At 36.9% G+C, this 17,971-nt stretch overlaps 1 protein-coding gene across 1 annotated transcript; it reads left to right on the top strand.

Annotated features, from left to right (window-relative positions):
* The first annotated feature begins 1,995 nt into the window (after nt 1-1,995).
* anxa13 (annexin A13) lies at nt 1,996-16,911 on the top strand. The gene is made up of 11 exons (XM_053236757.1): nt 1,996-2,134; nt 5,837-5,912; nt 7,026-7,120; nt 8,596-8,766; nt 9,189-9,222; nt 9,893-9,972; nt 12,298-12,375; nt 13,500-13,595; nt 13,705-13,780; nt 15,092-15,204; nt 15,629-16,911. The coding sequence occupies exons 1-11, from the start codon at nt 2,120-2,122 to the stop codon at nt 15,746-15,748; spliced, it is 954 nt and encodes a 317-aa protein (XP_053092732.1). The 5' UTR covers nt 1,996-2,119; the 3' UTR covers nt 15,749-16,911.
* Nucleotides 16,912-17,971: the final 1,060 nt, after the last annotated feature.

The following is a 17,971-nucleotide window of genomic DNA, read 5'->3' as shown; positions in this document are numbered from 1 at the left end:
TATTAATGTTTAAAAAAGCATCTATGACCTTCAGCATCTATAAGCATCTAAAAACATAGTTTACATTAATATATGTGATCCTACTCATAATCAATATATACAAAAACAGAAGCACAAATAATATAAAAATTTTGTAGTTTATCATTATTATTATTTATTATTGATTAATTTATTGATTGCTTTATGCAGTAGTATCAGTGGGCATTGTGCTACTGTACTATTATTACTATTATTATTATTATTATTATTATTATTATTATTATTTGTTTGTTTGTTCACCATAGTATTTGCGTATGGGGAACTGTGATACTGTACTTGGTATCCAACACACAATTATTCTCACATGACAACTGTGTGTCAAAGTCACCCCTAACCGTCTTCATGGTTATCTGTGGTCAGTGTTCTATTTCGTAATAAACTACTATTTGCTATAGCAGTAGGTTTAAACGGATTGGGACATAACCATAGTGTCTGTCTCCTTCAGGAAAGCAGTGATTAGCACAGTGTGTGAGTGTGTAACAGTGTAAGCAGGGTGTGTAACAGTGACGCAAATGCAGCACGGACTAAAACTATCCTCTGTTAATTAAACAGGATCATCTGATACTCACAGGATCATAATGAGATTAACAGGACAGAATAATATTATAACTCAAAATATGACCTAGTAATGAGTAACAATAAAAGTAGAATGTGTATATTCTGTAATAATAAAAAAAATTGTAAACTGGAATAAAGCACTACAGGATGTGCTGTTATTAGAAAATAAACAAGTCTTTGATTATTTTACTATAATAACACAACACTGTGTTTTAATCCTATAAGAGTACATACTGTCTCTTTGGTAAGCAATAAAGATTATATAGAAAAGGCCAGTTTTGAGTTATTGCCATTGATTGACTTGTGTTGTTTGCTTTTAATAAAGAAAAAAAATGTAAAAATAAATTTAAAAAAAGGCCATAGAGCATCATTAGGTGTCTTCAGGGTTCTTTCCATGAGCACATTCAGGGTTTCATTCATTCCTTCATCTTCAGTAGGAGCTTTATCCCGGTCAGGGTCTCAGTGGACCCGGAGCATATCCTGGGAATCACGGGCACAAAGCAGGAATGCAACCTAAATGAGATGCACACACACACATTTACACAAACACACACATACACACACACACACGCCTAGGAGCAATTAAAGTTGCCATTTTATCTAGCAGTGTGTTTTAGGGATGTGGGAGGAAACCAGAGAACCCAAAGGAAACCAACATAAACACCACAATGACAGTAACATGAGCTCGGGATCGAACGCTCCACCGTGGCACTTTACTGAATATCAGGGTTTGGTTTTGTGAAAAAACTCCAGGGAGAATCATTTTAGAAAGCTTGAAGCTTTCACCATCCAGATAACTTTTATATTTCTAAAAACGCCACCAGAATGCAGCTTCAACCTTCAAAATCAACCTGTAGGTCAAATCCGCAGGCCATTACACTGATCAATAGCCATCGTCCACTACCGCTTCCACTGGGGTCATCAGGATAAGATCAGCCCTCCTGCTCAACTGCACCCTGCACTTTACCAAATGAACTATCATACACACACTTCATACTAATTGGATTAAGAAGCATTGTCACTTTAAACACTCCACTCTGCACTGACACTTTATCACTACTTGCCCTGCTTCATTATCCTGTCAAGCCTTTTTATTGTTCACTGTTCTTATTGCATATGGGTTCTCTTATTCAGACTGTATTCTGTAAACTGACTTTTGCTATTGTGTACTGTTTATTTTTTATAATTCTTCCTGCTTTGTTCCTTATTGTATATTTTTTTTGTATTTTTACTGTCTTCGTAATTTGTTGTTTGTTGCCTTTCGACACAGTCTTTCTCATGAGGGGAAAAAAAGAAGAAGAATTTCATTGTACCAAAGTACATATGACAATAAAGATGTTGAATCTTGAATCTTGAATCTTTCTACCCCCAACCCCCCTCCCCCCCCAAGGCCGCCATGAAAGGGTTAATCGCCCACTCATGATGACGTCACCTGCTATAACTCTCGGCCCTCTTTCTGGTCGCGCGCAGCTCCATTACAGATCCCTGACCGGACTTCAGGCGACGGAGGAAATTTTCCAAAATGGGGAACTGTCAGGTGGGAATGAGTTTGTCTCTTCTTTTAAACTGAGTTTTACTGCCCAGAGGTGAGTTTACTGCTCAGATCGAGGGTAGTTTTCCTGAAAGAGAACTGCTTTAAGTTAATATCAGGCGATGACGTGTGCAGCAGGGGGTTAAAGACGCTCTGTTTATTTCTAAAGGGAATAAAATCACTCGAGACAGGAAAAGAGAGAGAGAGAGAGAGAGAGAGAGAGAGAGCGTATTCCTGACTCTGACTCGGAAAAGTGCGCAGCTGGAGATACCATGGATATCTCCCCAAAAACATGAACACACACATGGACATGCTGGAGTTATTAGACTGCGCATGCGTGTTAGACATTGTAATGGTGAACAATATTTTCAAAATCTTCAAAAACATAATGAAACCGTGACTTTTAGCGGTTTATGTGAATGAGGGTGGAGAAGGGAGAAAAGGAGGAGGTGTTTCCTCTGTGGAATTCCCGTTAGCTCAGAGCTGTGACTCAGGAGGAGGAGTGTGGAAAGCCAAAAGCTCCAGCACTCAGGAACAGGAGCACAGGTCATAATCTAAGATTAATAATAAACACAGCAAATTAATGTTCCTGTAACAAGACTGCTAAAAGGACCTTTTTTTTTGCTCCCTCACTTCTGAATTAAAATCTTGGGTGTTGTTCTGCCCTCTGGTTTAATTTCCAGTCTCTCCTCATAAGCATGAGCATAAAGACTTTTCTAAAATCAGGTCAGCGTGATCAGCGTCGTACGGAGCCTCTAAGGGACATGGTGAGGGAAAAAATAAGAGATGGAAGGTATATTTCAATGCTTTCAACGCGTTCTCTTGCAAAGATATTTGCATTCGCAAGAGATTTCATTTCTGACTTTAAACAAAAGTAATGTTAGATGTGAGTCGAGGACTGTGATGCCAGCTCATCTTGTGGGCGGAGCTTAGATCAGCATTGGTAAGCTTTGTAAATGTTTAGTTTTAATGAAATGAAATCTCTTTTCATGAGATTAAAATGAGATTTCGTTGGGTTGGCGGTTCGATCCCCGGCCCCTCCACATGCCCAAGTGTCCTTGGGCGAGACACTGAACCCCGAGCTCCTCCCGATGGCAGGCTAGCGCCTTGCATGGCTGCTCTGCTACCATTGGTGTGTGAGTGAGTGTGTGAATGGGTGAATGAGAAACAGTGTAAAGCGCTTTGTAGAACCATTAGGTTAAGAGACACTATATAAATGCAGACCATTTAGTTTTAGTTTTAAAACCACTGTGACTGTGGTTTTCTTTTACTTTTGAGTTTTTGCTTACTAATTTTTATTACTACTTTACTACACCCAGACGTGGGTGCTAATTGTATGTTAGTGAGCTTCTTTAGGGAAAAACAGTGTTGTTAAGGCTTTAATTGGGTCTGACACTGAAGACATGTAGCCTACCTTTTTTAGACATGTCCAAAAAAAAAAGATGTTGATTTGACTCCAGCGTGAAAACTACTCAAATTCCATATAAGGAATTTCCTCGTCATACACACTGGTTAATCAGTGTTACTGACAGACTGCAGACAGAAAGCCAGTGACGTCATATACATGTAAGTCATGATAAATAAGTTACATAACATCCGGCTGTGATTAAGCGAGGATGTTTTTCAGAAGCATATCCTCTGAAAGGTCACCCAGAATCATCTGTTGGCAAACACACCCACTTAACCTTTCTCATTTCTCAGGTCTCGTTTACCTCTGTACATGTGCTCACTGGCTAACTTACCTCATTGCTAAATCTTGTTTGCTCTCTCTGGCCTACATTATAAGCCTTTGTTTGTTTTGTATTGTTTTTTTTTTGGACCTGCCCGTGTCTCTGCTAATCTGTCAGAACTTGACAGGGTGCTAAGTAGACCACTGCTCAGTCTGCTATAGTAACATGATGAGTAGAGGCAGGACACATATGCATAAACTCTCTATTTTTTTTCATTGGGAGGAGATCTGGAAATCATTGTCAAAGTTCATGGCTGAGATAAGAACACAGACAGGAAACATCACAAGAATAATCCATGATCAGAAATGTACACACAAGCAGGAAAATACGGTTCAGAAATTAAAGATCCAGAAACGAACTATAAGACTTCGCAGTCACATTAAGACACAACAAGGTTTAAATAAATAAACTAAATAAGGGCTAAACATAGAACAGGTGCACACATTAGTCAACAGGCCAATGACAAGAGAAGGGCGGAGACAAAACAAGATCCAAAACAAACAATTTACTAACAATCTCTATGGAGGATTTTGTCTTTAAAATGAGGGAAATAACATGGGGGTTTCGCATGTTTTTCTTAACGAATAAGCAACTTCAGGCATTTCTATCTGAAGGTACAAAACACAAGGTGGTGTTTATGCAAATAATTTGTGTACTGCAGCCTGTAAGTCACATGGGGAACAGTGATTGAGTGCGCAAATTAGTGGGTCTGAATGTCAGGTAATAAATTTGCAGAAGCTGCTAGCTAAAAAATGATGAGAAAGTTCATGTAAGTTATTCCTTTATCTCAAAATAATCAGACTTATCAATAAGTGACGACTGTAAAGTCAGTTTTTAAATTAAACATTCGTCACACGTTCACACCGCAGATCCTGACAGAAATTTAAACAGAGGCTTTGAGAAGTTTTATATTTACATTTACCTCATTAACAAATTGCACATGCTTTAGTTTTATATTCATATCCTAGTTTTTTGTGTTGGAGTTTCTGTAGTTGTGGTTATGCTTGAGTTTCAGTTTCATTTTGACTCTTTTGGGAGTCTGTGTTAGATCCGAACTCATTGTAGGTATTGATATCACATGCAAAAACAAAACAAAAACCTAATTTCCATATTGTTTTCTGTGCTTACTTTGCATGTGATGTCATTTGCACAGCCCTTCTTCACCTGTAAATCACCTACAAAACACCACACACAATGCATTCGATTGCACAAGCAAATTAGGACTTGTTATTCATGATTTTAGTAAACCAGGACCTAATAGTGCTACCTTGTGACACTTGCCCATTAACTTATCTCAAAACAGATGTTCCTTTGGAGGAAGATTTGAATATTGCTATATTGCATGTACAAATCTCAACCCTTGCTGTTAACAGTTCGATAATACTTCTTATAATGTATATTTTTTTATTGGAATCATCTCCTACAGTGTGACAAGTAATGATCGTAAAAGACCTCTGAAATGTCACAGTGTAAAACCGGCTTAACTGATGCTAAAGATTGTTTTAACATGTGTTTGTTTTGCAGGTCAGATGCAGCTGTGTCATTTTTAGCATTGTGTAATTTTTACTTTGTTAAAATAGGCGATTGCCTTTCTTTTCTTTTTTTGTATGAAATGTCTCTTAAGCTGTTTATGGACTCTTTGGCCTTCCATAGTTTGGGTGGCTTGAGCTTTGTGGTGAATGGCTCAGTCTGGAATTGTGTTGTTAGGAGAGAGAGAGAGAGAGGGACAGAGAGAGAGAGAGGCCTCCACCAGAAACGCCTTTGTTTTTCTTCGTCTGGCTCTGTTTGTATAGTCTAATAGCAGTGGGAGGCTCACGAGAGGATGTTTTCATGACATACACCACCACAGTGCTTTCACTTTCACTCATCTCACTTTCAAATTATATCAGTGTACAAAATCATAATCATAAGATAATAAAGAATTAAATAAAGATAATAAAGAATTAAAGTAACATCATGTGATTTCTTGATTTCACAGCCAACAATTGTTCCTTATGACGAGTTTGACGTCACGGCTGACATCAAGGCCATCCGCAAAGCCTGCAAAGGTTTAGGTAGGCTGTCTCTTTAACATCATTATTATTTACTAAAAGATTTTTTTAGAAATGTGATTCCATGATTGAGGTGCCATATCGATTCTGTATCTCTTAAAATCGAAACTTCTTTTCATGAAATCTAAGAAAATATGCATTTAACTAGTCAAAAATTGTTCAAAAAAAAAAAAAAATTCCCAGGCAAAAAAACTTTTATTATTTTTTTTACAAGCTTGTGTTGCTGACAGATTGTGTGTGTATGTGTGTATTTGGTGTGTGTGTGTGTGTGTGTGTGTTTAGCACAGAATTATAGGATAGCAGATACACAGCATGTGGTTAACTAGCATCCATACTAATAACATCAGGACATTAAGGACATTCTAATAAGTTACTAGAAATGATTTTTTAAAATTAATATTTTACTTTTAGTCCATAGTATGTGTAAAAGGGTTGTACTATCGAAGTGGCCTCATCAGTTATCATCACAATATAACTGAAAAAAAAAACTTCTTCCCATGATGTTCAGGAAATTTGGAAGATGCAACTTCCTGTTGATCTTGTGGAATATTCCATGTGAGACGCAAACGGCACGTCCATCATGAAATCACCAACAAAATATTTAACATATTTAAAGCATATTTATACGTGTGACGTGTTGATAGAAGAAGTGCTACACAATGAACGTCCTTTTAGTTTGCATAAAAATGAAAGATATTTTATACATTTCAATTTTTAAACATGATTCAGTCTTTAACCAAAATAATAGATTTAGTTTATTTCTTTTCCTGAGCTTCCAGAAACATGAGCGTTTTTTTTTTTCTTTTTGTTTAATCTTTTGGCTATTTTATAACTAAAAATAGCACTTAGTATGGAAACAATGCTCATGTGTTTTCACAGGAAGTCTTTACGTACTGGTTTAAAATTGCAGCGTCCTCGCAGGACGCAGGGTCACACGCTAGCTCAACGCTGTCATTCAGACAGTGTACTTCTGCTCATGTGTGATTGATTGATTCTCTCAGTAAACATGTTCTCCAGGAGCTTTTTTCAGATAAACATGACCCAAAGACCTTCTCTTACTGTTTTAGAGGACAACAGTGTCTTGTGTCCATCTGATTTTCTTCCTCATTCTTTCAGGCACTGATGAGAAAGCTATCATTGATATCCTGGCTAATCGCTGTGCGGCTCAGCGCGTGGAGATAAAGCAGGCTTACTTCGAGAAATACGATGATGTAAGTCTGATCATTATCTGTGATTGTGTACATAAGGACAGAAGGATGCTCTGGAGGTGTTGATTAATTGTCTGTAGCAGCAGTACTGAGAGTAGTGTTTATATTGTGTTATCGTTTCTATAGTAACCACTTACACAGATACTTGTATAGAGGACACTCCACTTAAACGGATTAAAAAAATGTGCTGTTTTTTTTTAAAAAGAAAAACATTGACGTGGTGAAGTTTTCTATAACGACTGGGAACGACTGTTTATAGCTGCTGTAAAAGAAACTAACTTGTTTTATGTTTAACAGTTAAAAAGTATGACATTTTAAAAACAATGACTCTGTTAAAATAATCAGTTTATATACAGAATAGTCACCAACATCAGTGCTGTTTGGGTAGCAGCAGTTTTTGCTGTGAATTACATTAAAACAATCTGAATTTAGTGATTCAGGTTTATGTGTTTTTTTCTTTATGCCTCTCCTGAGTTACAGGTTGCTGTCACTTTTTCTTTCACACATCTTTACTTCCCTTGAGGCTTTATGCTCAGGCTCGCTCTTAAACGAAAAACGGAAAAGCTAAATCGTCTCAATAATCCTATAAAGATTTACAGGCTGAATTTGTATTTTTCAGTTCAGCTAATGTTAGCGAACACGTAAAGCTCTTGGACACAAATATTTAAATCTGCAGCGATATATTGCACTTTTATAAAAAATAAATAAATTAATAAATAACAGATAATGCATTTGACATTTAACATCCTCAACAAACAAGTTTCTTTTAGCGTGTGTGTACTGTACACACACACACATATATATGTGTGTGTGTGTGTGTGTGTGTGTGTGTGTGTGTGTGTGTGTGTGTGTGTGTGTGTATGTATATACACATAGTGATTAGGGCTGGGTGGTATGATGATATAATATTGTTATCATGAAGTATTATGTCTCAATATTCTGTAATATCAAGGATATGATGAGATCTTAATAATAATAATAATAGTATATATATATATATATATATATATATATATATATAATTACAAACTAACTGGAAGCAGCTGATTTGATGTTAAGATGCTGTAATTCTTCTTCCTGCTTTTAAGTGTTTGTTTATTTTTAACAATTAAAATGCTGTTTTTATACATATAAAAAATTTAAATATTTTTGTACATATTAAATAATCATCAATTATTTTTATATTTTATATATTTTTATATAGCAAACCTATATATCATGATACATATGTGTACGTTAGAGATTTCTTTGAGAATCACGATATGATAGTTTTGTGATATCGGCCCGGCCCTAGTAGTGACCCCTGAGCATTTCATCATGTTGATAAAAAACACAATGAGAACTTTAGTATCTGTAGATATTACATTATTTATGACAGCAAGATGAACTGACCAGGATGTAAAGGAGAGGTGCAGGAAGAACAGAAAGAATCTGAGGAGTGTAAAGAGGTGCGTCTCTGTGCTTTGCGATGTGTTCAGGAGCTGGTGGACGTGCTGAAGAGCGAGCTGTCGGGGAATTTCGAGAACGCCATCCTCGCCATGCTGGACCCGCCGCACGTGTTTGCCGTGAAGGAGCTGCGCAAGGCGATGAAAGGAGCTGGCACTGACGAGGACGTCCTGGTGGAGATCCTCTGCACTGCCTCCAATGCTGTACGTCTCAGAAGCATGAGAAACGTCTTACTTTACACTCAGTTTACTTTCCACAGTAAGAGTGATAGCACTCTCCTGGGTTGTGATGATGAGGATATTGATGATATGAGCTCTAACATGTTTCCTGTCTTATACAGAAATGCTCTTCTATTGCTTAAATAAAACTGCAGTGCAAGGTTTAATTCTTTCTTCAGGGAAATATTAAGAATTTTGTCAAGAAAATCAAAGAGGTTTTTGTTTCGTTTAAAGTCAACTCCATTTGAACATTTGTATATAGCAGTGTTCTGATGTAAAGCTTTAAATATGTATACTCAGTTAGCTCATTTTTTAGAATCTCATAAGTCTAATGTATTCAGAAATTATTTTTTGTTGTTGCTGTTGTATTTGACAACTTTTTCCCCTTCTTTTCTCACTTCCTGCAGGATATTGCTACTTACAGCGAAACCTACTTTCAAGGTAGGGACAGAAGTGTGTTTTGTATAGACGTTTTTGTTGTGTAATTTTGGATTAACACAGCTGCATTGTCACTACAGTTCTGTTCTCCATGTAAGTCATGTGATGGATCTGCATTCAAATCAGTGCGGTGATTAGGTTTAGTGTTACTGAAGATCAGTTTTTTAGATTAGATTAGACAGTGTTATTGTCATTCTAGCCATGTATGAGTATACACTAGAATGAAATATTCTCCGTGGCCTTGGTGCAACATTACAGATAACATGTAGTGCAAAAGTTGGAAAAGGTGACAGTTTAAAATGGACAGTAACGTAAAAGACAATAAATAAATGCTGAGTAAGAATCTGTACAATGCGGACAATACAATAAAGACAACACAAGACATTGCATACAGCACAACACACACTACGATCATTATAAGCCTAAATATACAGCTATCCACATGTGTATATAAATATAAATCCACATGTGTATACATATATAAATCTCATATGAGCTCTCTTTATCCTCATTATTAGAGTCACAGGTAGGAAAAGCTCAGCGCTTTGTCTGTGAGAAGATAAATATGTACCTTTGACTTTATGCCTCTAAGCGCTCAGTGTATTGGGTTTCGGTTTGCAGTGTAACAGGTACGGCCTGCTTGATGAGCAAACTCTAATCATCTTCTCTGCAGTGCATGAGCGGGATCTGGAGGCGGATGTCGCCGGAGACACCAGCGGTGATGTCAGGAGGCTGCTAACTCTGCTCCTCGAGGTACACACACCTTCTACAGCGGTGTTTTAGGACCATTAAGAAGAAAAATTGTAAAAGTGCAAGAATTCGGGAAAATATAGAAAATAAAGTCATAATATCTGATATTCCGAAGAAAAAGTCGCAATATTAAGAGAAAATTCACAGTATTTCAATAATAAAATCATAATAAAAAAAATAAATAAGTAAAAACATTTTGAGAAAAAAGTTGAAATATCAGATATTATGAGAAAAATAGTCACAATACTTTGAGAATAAAGTAATAATTTTTTGAAAAACAAAGTCATGTTTAAGCATTTCTTTATTTGTAAAAACAGTGCTAAAGTATATTTTAACATTTTTCTCATAATATTATGACTTTTTCCTCGAAATATTATGACTTTATTATTTAAATATTGCGATTTATTTCTTTATCTATTACTTCTATTTAACATCATATTATGATTTTTTTCTTGTTATATTATGACTTACTCAATATATTACCACTTTATTCTTGAAATATTGTGATATAACATCAGATATAAAGACTTGTTTCTCAATATATTATGCCATTTTTCTCTCAATATTATGACTAATTCACAGAATATAAACGTTTTTTCTTGTAATATCAGATATCATGAATTTGTTATTTGTGACTTTTTTCTTCAAATATTATGACATTATTTTCAAAATATTGCAACTTTTTTATTACATCATATATTATGACTTCAATATATTGAAACTTTTTTCTCATAATATCAGATAATAAGATTTTTTCTCCAAATATTACAACAATATTCTCAAAATCTTGTATTTTGAATTTTTGAACAGTGGCTCTAAAACACTATCGTAACCTTCTAATTTTCTCATAAGAGCCATGTGAGTTAGCTCTGTGGAGCGAAACCGAGCTCCTTCTGACTGTCACTTTCCTGAACTCCCTCTTCCTCCAGACCTGCCAGATCTGATTACAGACCGGAGTTCAATAACACACGGCAGACTGAAGGCCTGTGTTTCACTTTCCTGTTAATGAATGCCAGTAATGCTTCACTTTCCAGCAGTGTGCAATAGAGTGAAGAGGTCATACGCTGGTTTCTGTGCACAGTGGTGAACGAATCAGTAGCCCAGGCGCTCGGCATAATCCTGTTTCTGGGCTATTAACAACCAGAGAAACCACTTTCTAGCCTAGTCATTTCCAGGCAACCAAAACATGCCCAAGTGCTCCTCCCTGCAGAACAAATACTCCACGGGGTGGAGTCGGACCTGATCTAGCCCTCCTACCTCGGCAGAGGGAAAAAAAAAAAAAAAAAAGGTCCAAGGGGTGGAGTCGGACCTGATCTAGCCCCTCCTACCTCGGCAGAGGAAAAAAAAAAAAAAAAAAAGGTCCAAGGGGTGGAGTCGGACCTGATCTAGCCCCTCCTACCTCGGCAGAGGGAAAAAAAAAAAAAAAAAAAGGTCCAAGGGGTGGAGTCGGACCTGATTCTAGCCCCTCCTACCTCGGCAGAGGAAAAAAAAAAAAAAAAAAAAAGGTCCAAGGGGTGGAGTCGGACCTGATCTAGCCCCTCCCACCTAGCAGAGTCAAAATAAAAAAGTCCAGGGTGAGGAGAAAATTCAGTGTGTTAAATGGTTTTGTGTTGTACATCTTTGTGTGGATTAGGGGTTAGGGGTTAGGGCTAGGGTTATGGGAGGAGCTGGATCTAATCCAGCTCCAACCCCCTGGACTTTCGGTTCTGCAAAGTCTCAGAACGTGTTTATGTGCAGCACCTCTGAACTTTTTACTTACCCAGAAGTCTAGCTAATAAATGTATAATGTGTAAACTCCTGATTTGAGTAGAGTTTTGTATTTCTTATTAAATAAATCATTACACATCATAGAATGATTAAGAGCCTGGCTGAAGGACTAACTGTAGGAGTTCTGTGATTCAGCGTAGAAGCATCTTGTAAATGAGGCGGGATACAAAAACACCCCCAACTCCACCTGGAGCTTTGTCTGTGGTTCTGGAACAACTTTCCACCCGTAACCATAACCACTGAGCTACCACTGTGCTAACTGACTAACAAGTGAGGAATAAAACACTTGGGGGCATGCTTTTACAGGAAAATAATCAACAACACAGGGGTGTGATGAAGCAGAGTTACTGTTACGTTGATTATTTTTGTTTAACTGCATGCCCTGAAGTGTTTTATTCCTCTTATGCCTCAGCAATTTTATCAACAATTTACAATTACAATTTATAAAAAGCACAAAAACTGCATTGTGATTTCATCTACACTTATGCGTTCTCTCCCTCTGTCCTGTGGGGTGAAATATTTTTGGAGTGTGCTTATTACTACTGCGGGTTTTTCCTTTAGGGAAATCGAGATGAGAGCTATGAAGTGGACGAGGCTCTGGCTGAACAAGACGCCTTGTCTCTGTTTGAGGTAGGACATGTTTTTCACATTTTTAGTTTATAGCTCATTTTTGTAGAATTTTGCTAGTTACTGGATCAGTATGCCTAATAAACTGGCAACTCCATGTGTACAGATTAGGGCTGAGCGTTATCTTGATATAATACCAATATTGGGATTAGTTACGAAGGACACTAAACACTTTTCTGAGACTGACAATGTTTTAAAGTTTTAATAACAGCAAACTCTGATTGGAAATAGTTGATGATGTCAAAAAAAATTCTATTGAATATTTACAATATTTAAAAAAAATAATAATTTTCTTCATTTTCAGTGAGAAATTTATTTCTGAATACATTAATTGAAACTAAATTTAATCTCTCAGTATTCAGTACTCAGTAAATGTAAATATAAATGTATCAGTAATCTATAGATATAAAATGCGTATATAGAAATTTGCTTTGAGTGTCATGATATTTTTTCATGTTGCTCACACACTGATTTAAATATACCGTGTTCTAGATATTAATAAATACATTTTATAGACAATAAACTGAATGATATTAAGGTTTCGTTGTCTTGGCATCAGGCTGAAATCTCTTTTTTTTTATTACAATGCTGTTTTAACAATCAGCTGAATACACAGAGTGCCACTAGTGGGCGCTGTTGTGTGAATACAGATCATATACTGTGTAAGCTGCAGTTAATGCATGTGCTTTTGGAAGGCTGCGACATTGTTAGGTAGGTTTTTTGGCTGCTGCAGTACTAATGTTTGAAAATTTAAAGTTTGAAGTTGCTTATGAGCAAAATATCTTTATTTGCAAATTGCTGCAGTATAAGAGGAAGAAAACGCTTCAGATGTGCTGTTATAGGAAAATAATCAACTTCGGAGTGGTAACAGTAACTCTGCTTCATCACACCACCTTGCTGATGATTATTTTCCTATAACAGCATGACACCAAGTGTTTATTTTCCTAGCCCTGTTTAACTAAACTATTAATGTCTGGTTATTTTTTTGGCAGTATTAAATTGTATCAGGCAATATTATTATTTTGAAATTTTTATCTTCTTAAAATTGACTTCGTTGACAAAATATAACAATACGTAATCCAGTCTAGTGACTGAGTGTAAATAAAACTGATTTCCGTCATGTCCTCAGGCTGGAGAGGGCCCGCTTCGGCACAGACGAGTCGACGTTCAGCTACATCCTGGCCACCAGGAACTACCTGCAGCTCCAGACCATGTTTAAAGCCTACGAAGCCGTGAGTGTGTTGTAACACAGTCTGAATAACAGAAGCGTCTCACTGCTGTCTCGTGTCTGAGAGAGATCACGTCACTCACAGATCGTGTTTCATCCCCAAACTGTCTTAGATTTCTGGAACGGAGATTCTGGATGTTATCGAGAATGAAACTTCAGGAACGCTGAAGAAGTGTTACATCGCACTGGGTGAGGATTAAAGATGAATGAAGGTCAGCTGTCTGTGCTGGAGAAGAACCGGGTGCTTGCTAAGTGGCCTTAAGGCTCCACAGGGGTGTAAAAATGTATTGGCACTCCAGTACACTGGCGCATAATATTAAAAATACAGATTTAAAAACTGGATCATAGATATGCTCCAGACATGCTTTTCTCTCTGGAGGTTCACTTAAAGGTTCTATGTAGATCAACAGTATGTTTCCTTTCAGAAAGGTTCCAAAATATTCTTAATTATCCAATGAACCCTTAAAGAACCCTTGAAAATATTTTTTTTTTCTAAGAGCGACACGTTACCTGACAGGTTCTAGGTATTAAGAAGAAAATAATGACCAGGATTTTGCAGGTTGTACCCCACACTTACCCAAGTAATATTTAGAACAAGTTCTATATGGAACCCTTTCAGATAATAAAACACTGTCATAAGGTTCTACATGGAACATTTAAGGGTTCCTCCAGAGGGACAAATGAAGGACTGTTAGGGGTTCAAAATGTTTTAAGAGTATACACTCTTAGAAAAGATAGTTTTTAAGGTTTCATTTCATAACTTAGCTTCCAAAAATGATCCCACACAGAACCATTTCTGATACTAAAACACTTCATCATAGGATTCTACACAGAACCGTTCAGGGTTCCTCCAGAGGGACAACTGAAGAACCGTTAAGGGTTCTATATATTTAGAGAAAAGGCTTTTTAAGGATTCATTGTAGAATTAAAGGTTCTTAGCTTCCAAAAATTGCTCCTATGCAGAACCCTATCAGACAGGGTTCTGCATAGACGGTTTGAGGGTCCCCTCGGAGGGACAAAAAAAAAAAAAAACTTTTAGGTTTCAATTTTTTAGTAGAGTATACGCTGGGGTTTTCAAGGGTTCTTTAAGGGTTCATTGGATAATTAAGGGTTCTTAGACTTCCACTTGGAAGATACTTTGCAGAAGGGTTTTTCATACAACCTAAGAACTCTTAAGTGTTCAAAATTTTTAAGAGTGCAGATTTAGATGTATTTTGTGATGTCTCTGCCAATTGTAACAAACAAACAAAAGGCAAAAAAGAAGAAGAAAATGAAATATCTTCTTCTCTATTTGGTTATTTCTCAATTTTTATTTGTTTGTTTGTTAGTATGTAAGTTAGTATGCACCACAGTAAAGCCAACACCCGGTTTTCGCTCACCATCATAGAGTAGTCACACTCACACACTCATACACACACACACAAAGTGTTGATTGGAGCTCTGAATGTTATCATATTCAGTACACTATAAGTGCGTTATGATCTGGCTCTGTTCCTACAGTGAGATGTGCTAAGAATCCGCAGCTGTACTTTGCTCGGCGTCTGAATGCAGCCATGAAGGGAGCAGGCACTGATGAGGACACCCTCATTCGCATCATCGTCGGACGCTCCGAGGTAGGACCCCTACATGGGCCTGGGCCCTTTTCACTCTCCAGTATCCCAACTGAGAAATTAAACCTCTCTTCTGAGAGCCACTGCAAATCCACAATCTGTTTGAAGTTTATTTGAACATCTTAATCACTGTTATTTGTATATACGTGTAACCGTAATTATTAGCATCCTGGAGGAGGTAATGATTTAACAGCATGTAATAACAGCCCCCTGCTGCAGACCCTCTAAAGAATGTTTATTTTTATTCACCTTTAATAACTAGTCAAGTTTCTTAGCCAATAATTTATGATTATTCTAATTTAATAATGTATGTTGAAACCTGTAATGCCCTGCACTATTCCTTTAAAAATGTTTCACATGCCACCACACCTAAACCTGTCACGCTTCTGTATTGCACATATACCGAATCGCTCTCTGTGTTTCCCAGATCGATCTGGAGACGATTAAGGACATGTACCTGGAGAAATACGACGTGCCTCTGAAGGAAGCCATCAGCTCTGAGTGCAGTGGAGACTTCAAGCGCCTCCTGGTGGCCATCTGTCATTAAGGCGGAGAAAGAAACGAACCAGATGCTCACTTTAATAAGGAGAAACTAACTAACACAACTGACCATGGGTCCTAGTGCACACAACATGTCCAGTTCAACACTATCTGTAGATCTGATGTGGTATTTAGTGCAAATCTTGTCTGGAACTCAGAGAGGCTGTGAAAAAAAAACACTGTTTTGAAGGTGCATGAAGAGAGTACATTCACTCTTTATTTAAAAAAAACAACATTTTTAAGTTGAAAATGTAAAATGTAACAAAGGTCAAAAGTTAACCAGCACAACCATGTGGAAAGTTAACTCTATACTCAAAGTAATGCTAAAATATAGTATGTAGTGCTATAATACAATGCCAGTATTTTATTTTATGTTATTTTATCATAATTGTGTGCCTCATATAGTTTGGAAAAGATTGTGAAGCAGCTTGGTCTCGCTCTCTATTAGGGTAACTACGCCTCTTCACAAAAAACTTGAACACGCTTCAGCGACTGTTAGAAAAAATTTCGCTATGCAGTTTTAATTTTTTAAAAATCATTTTAATAACAGTTTTAATTTGCCTGGCATTTGTGAATGATAAAGAATCATGAAGGACATAAGTAAAGTAAAAAAAAAATGTAATGTTTCATGTAATTTACAATCAGACACTTTATAGCATCCGGGTTGTGAAGTAAAAAAGTTGTGACATGTTTCGTAGTTTTAGCTTTTCTCACCATCATGATCAGCCTTGTTTCTCTCATTGTATACTAACACAAAGATATTTTTAATGTATTAGAAGTATGTTATATTTTACATTATGAATTATATTTAGATTTTGTCACAGCCTATAGCTTTAATGGCAAAAATGGTCTTAATGGCATTGTTGGAATGAGTAGTGACATGCGGTGGTCTGCTGCTGTCTTTTAAAATACCTGTCACATTCTTGTTAAAAAAATGGCAGCTGGGTTTTTAACAACTAGATTTTAATCAGTTTAACTAAATTTTCCTCTACTTCTTGTGACGTATTGCTGTCGCATGCTGTCAGCGAGCTAATGTGTTACACAAGAATGACATGACTCCATGGGACCAGACACTATCTTATGGAAAGACGTGAAAGAAAGACCAAAAATTGCCTGATAAAATAAACACATTGTTTAAATATCCCAATAAAATATTAATAGAAATTATAACATTTTGTTCTGATACTGTTTGTTGTTATATTTTTGCTATTTTTGTATGTATTCCAAAAAAATTCACACTTCGGTAATCACAGCATAGAATTTAAAAAAATACACTCACTGTCCACTTTAATAGGAACACCTGTACACCTGCCGGCAGCCAATCATGTGGCAGCAGCACAGTACATAAAATCATACGGATACAGGTCAAGAGCTTCAGTTAATGTTCACATCAAACACCTGAATGGAGAAAATATGTGATCTCTTTCGCTTTAACCATGGCATGGTTGTTGGTACGAGATCTCCTTGGAATTTCACACACAACAGTTTCTAGAGTTTTACACAGAATGGTGCGAAAAACAAAAAACATCCTGTGAGACAAGGGTCTACAGACTGAAACAGCTTGTTGATGAGAGATCAGAGAATAACCAGACTGGTCTGAGCTGACAGGAAGTCTATAGTAACTCAAATAATCACTCTTTACAACCGTGGTGAGCAGAAAAGCATCCTAGAACATAAAACGTATCAAATCAAAAGCAGAAGACCACATCAGCTTCTACTCCTGTCAGCCGAGAACGAGAATCTGAAGCTATCATGAGCACAGACTCACCCACAATATGTAATGTACCAATTAATACGTCTCAGACACTGTATACTACAGAGCCTATAACTGTATGTATTGAGCAGTACTAGACCGTTTCTGGGGGCCCTAAGTGACAACTTCTTCAGGGCCCTCTCACCTTTGCCAATCATATTATATTCAAGAATGAACAGAAATAATCCTTCATTATCTTAGATGAAGTTTAATAAACAGTTTAATAACAAATCAAATAAAAACAAGTATTAAAATTCAGGTGAAGAAAAATAACCACCACAAAGAACTGCGGTTCCCTAATGGCAGTGGCCTCTTTGGGATGTGCTGGACAAACAAGTCAGATTCACGGAGGCCCCAGCTTGCAACTCACAGGACTTAAAGGATCTGCTGAGTCCATGCCTCGATGAGTCAGAGCTGTTTTGTGTGGGGGAAGCTATACAATATTAGGCAGGTGGTTTTAATGTTAATGTCTATACA

The sequence above is a fragment of the Pangasianodon hypophthalmus genome, chromosome 1, assembly GCF_027358585.1.
Source record: "Pangasianodon hypophthalmus isolate fPanHyp1 chromosome 1, fPanHyp1.pri, whole genome shotgun sequence".
In the NCBI taxonomy this organism is placed as follows: Eukaryota; Metazoa; Chordata; class Actinopteri; order Siluriformes; family Pangasiidae; genus Pangasianodon; species Pangasianodon hypophthalmus.
Note: the sequence above shows the minus strand (reverse complement) of the source record. Positions and strands in the feature narration are given on the sequence as shown.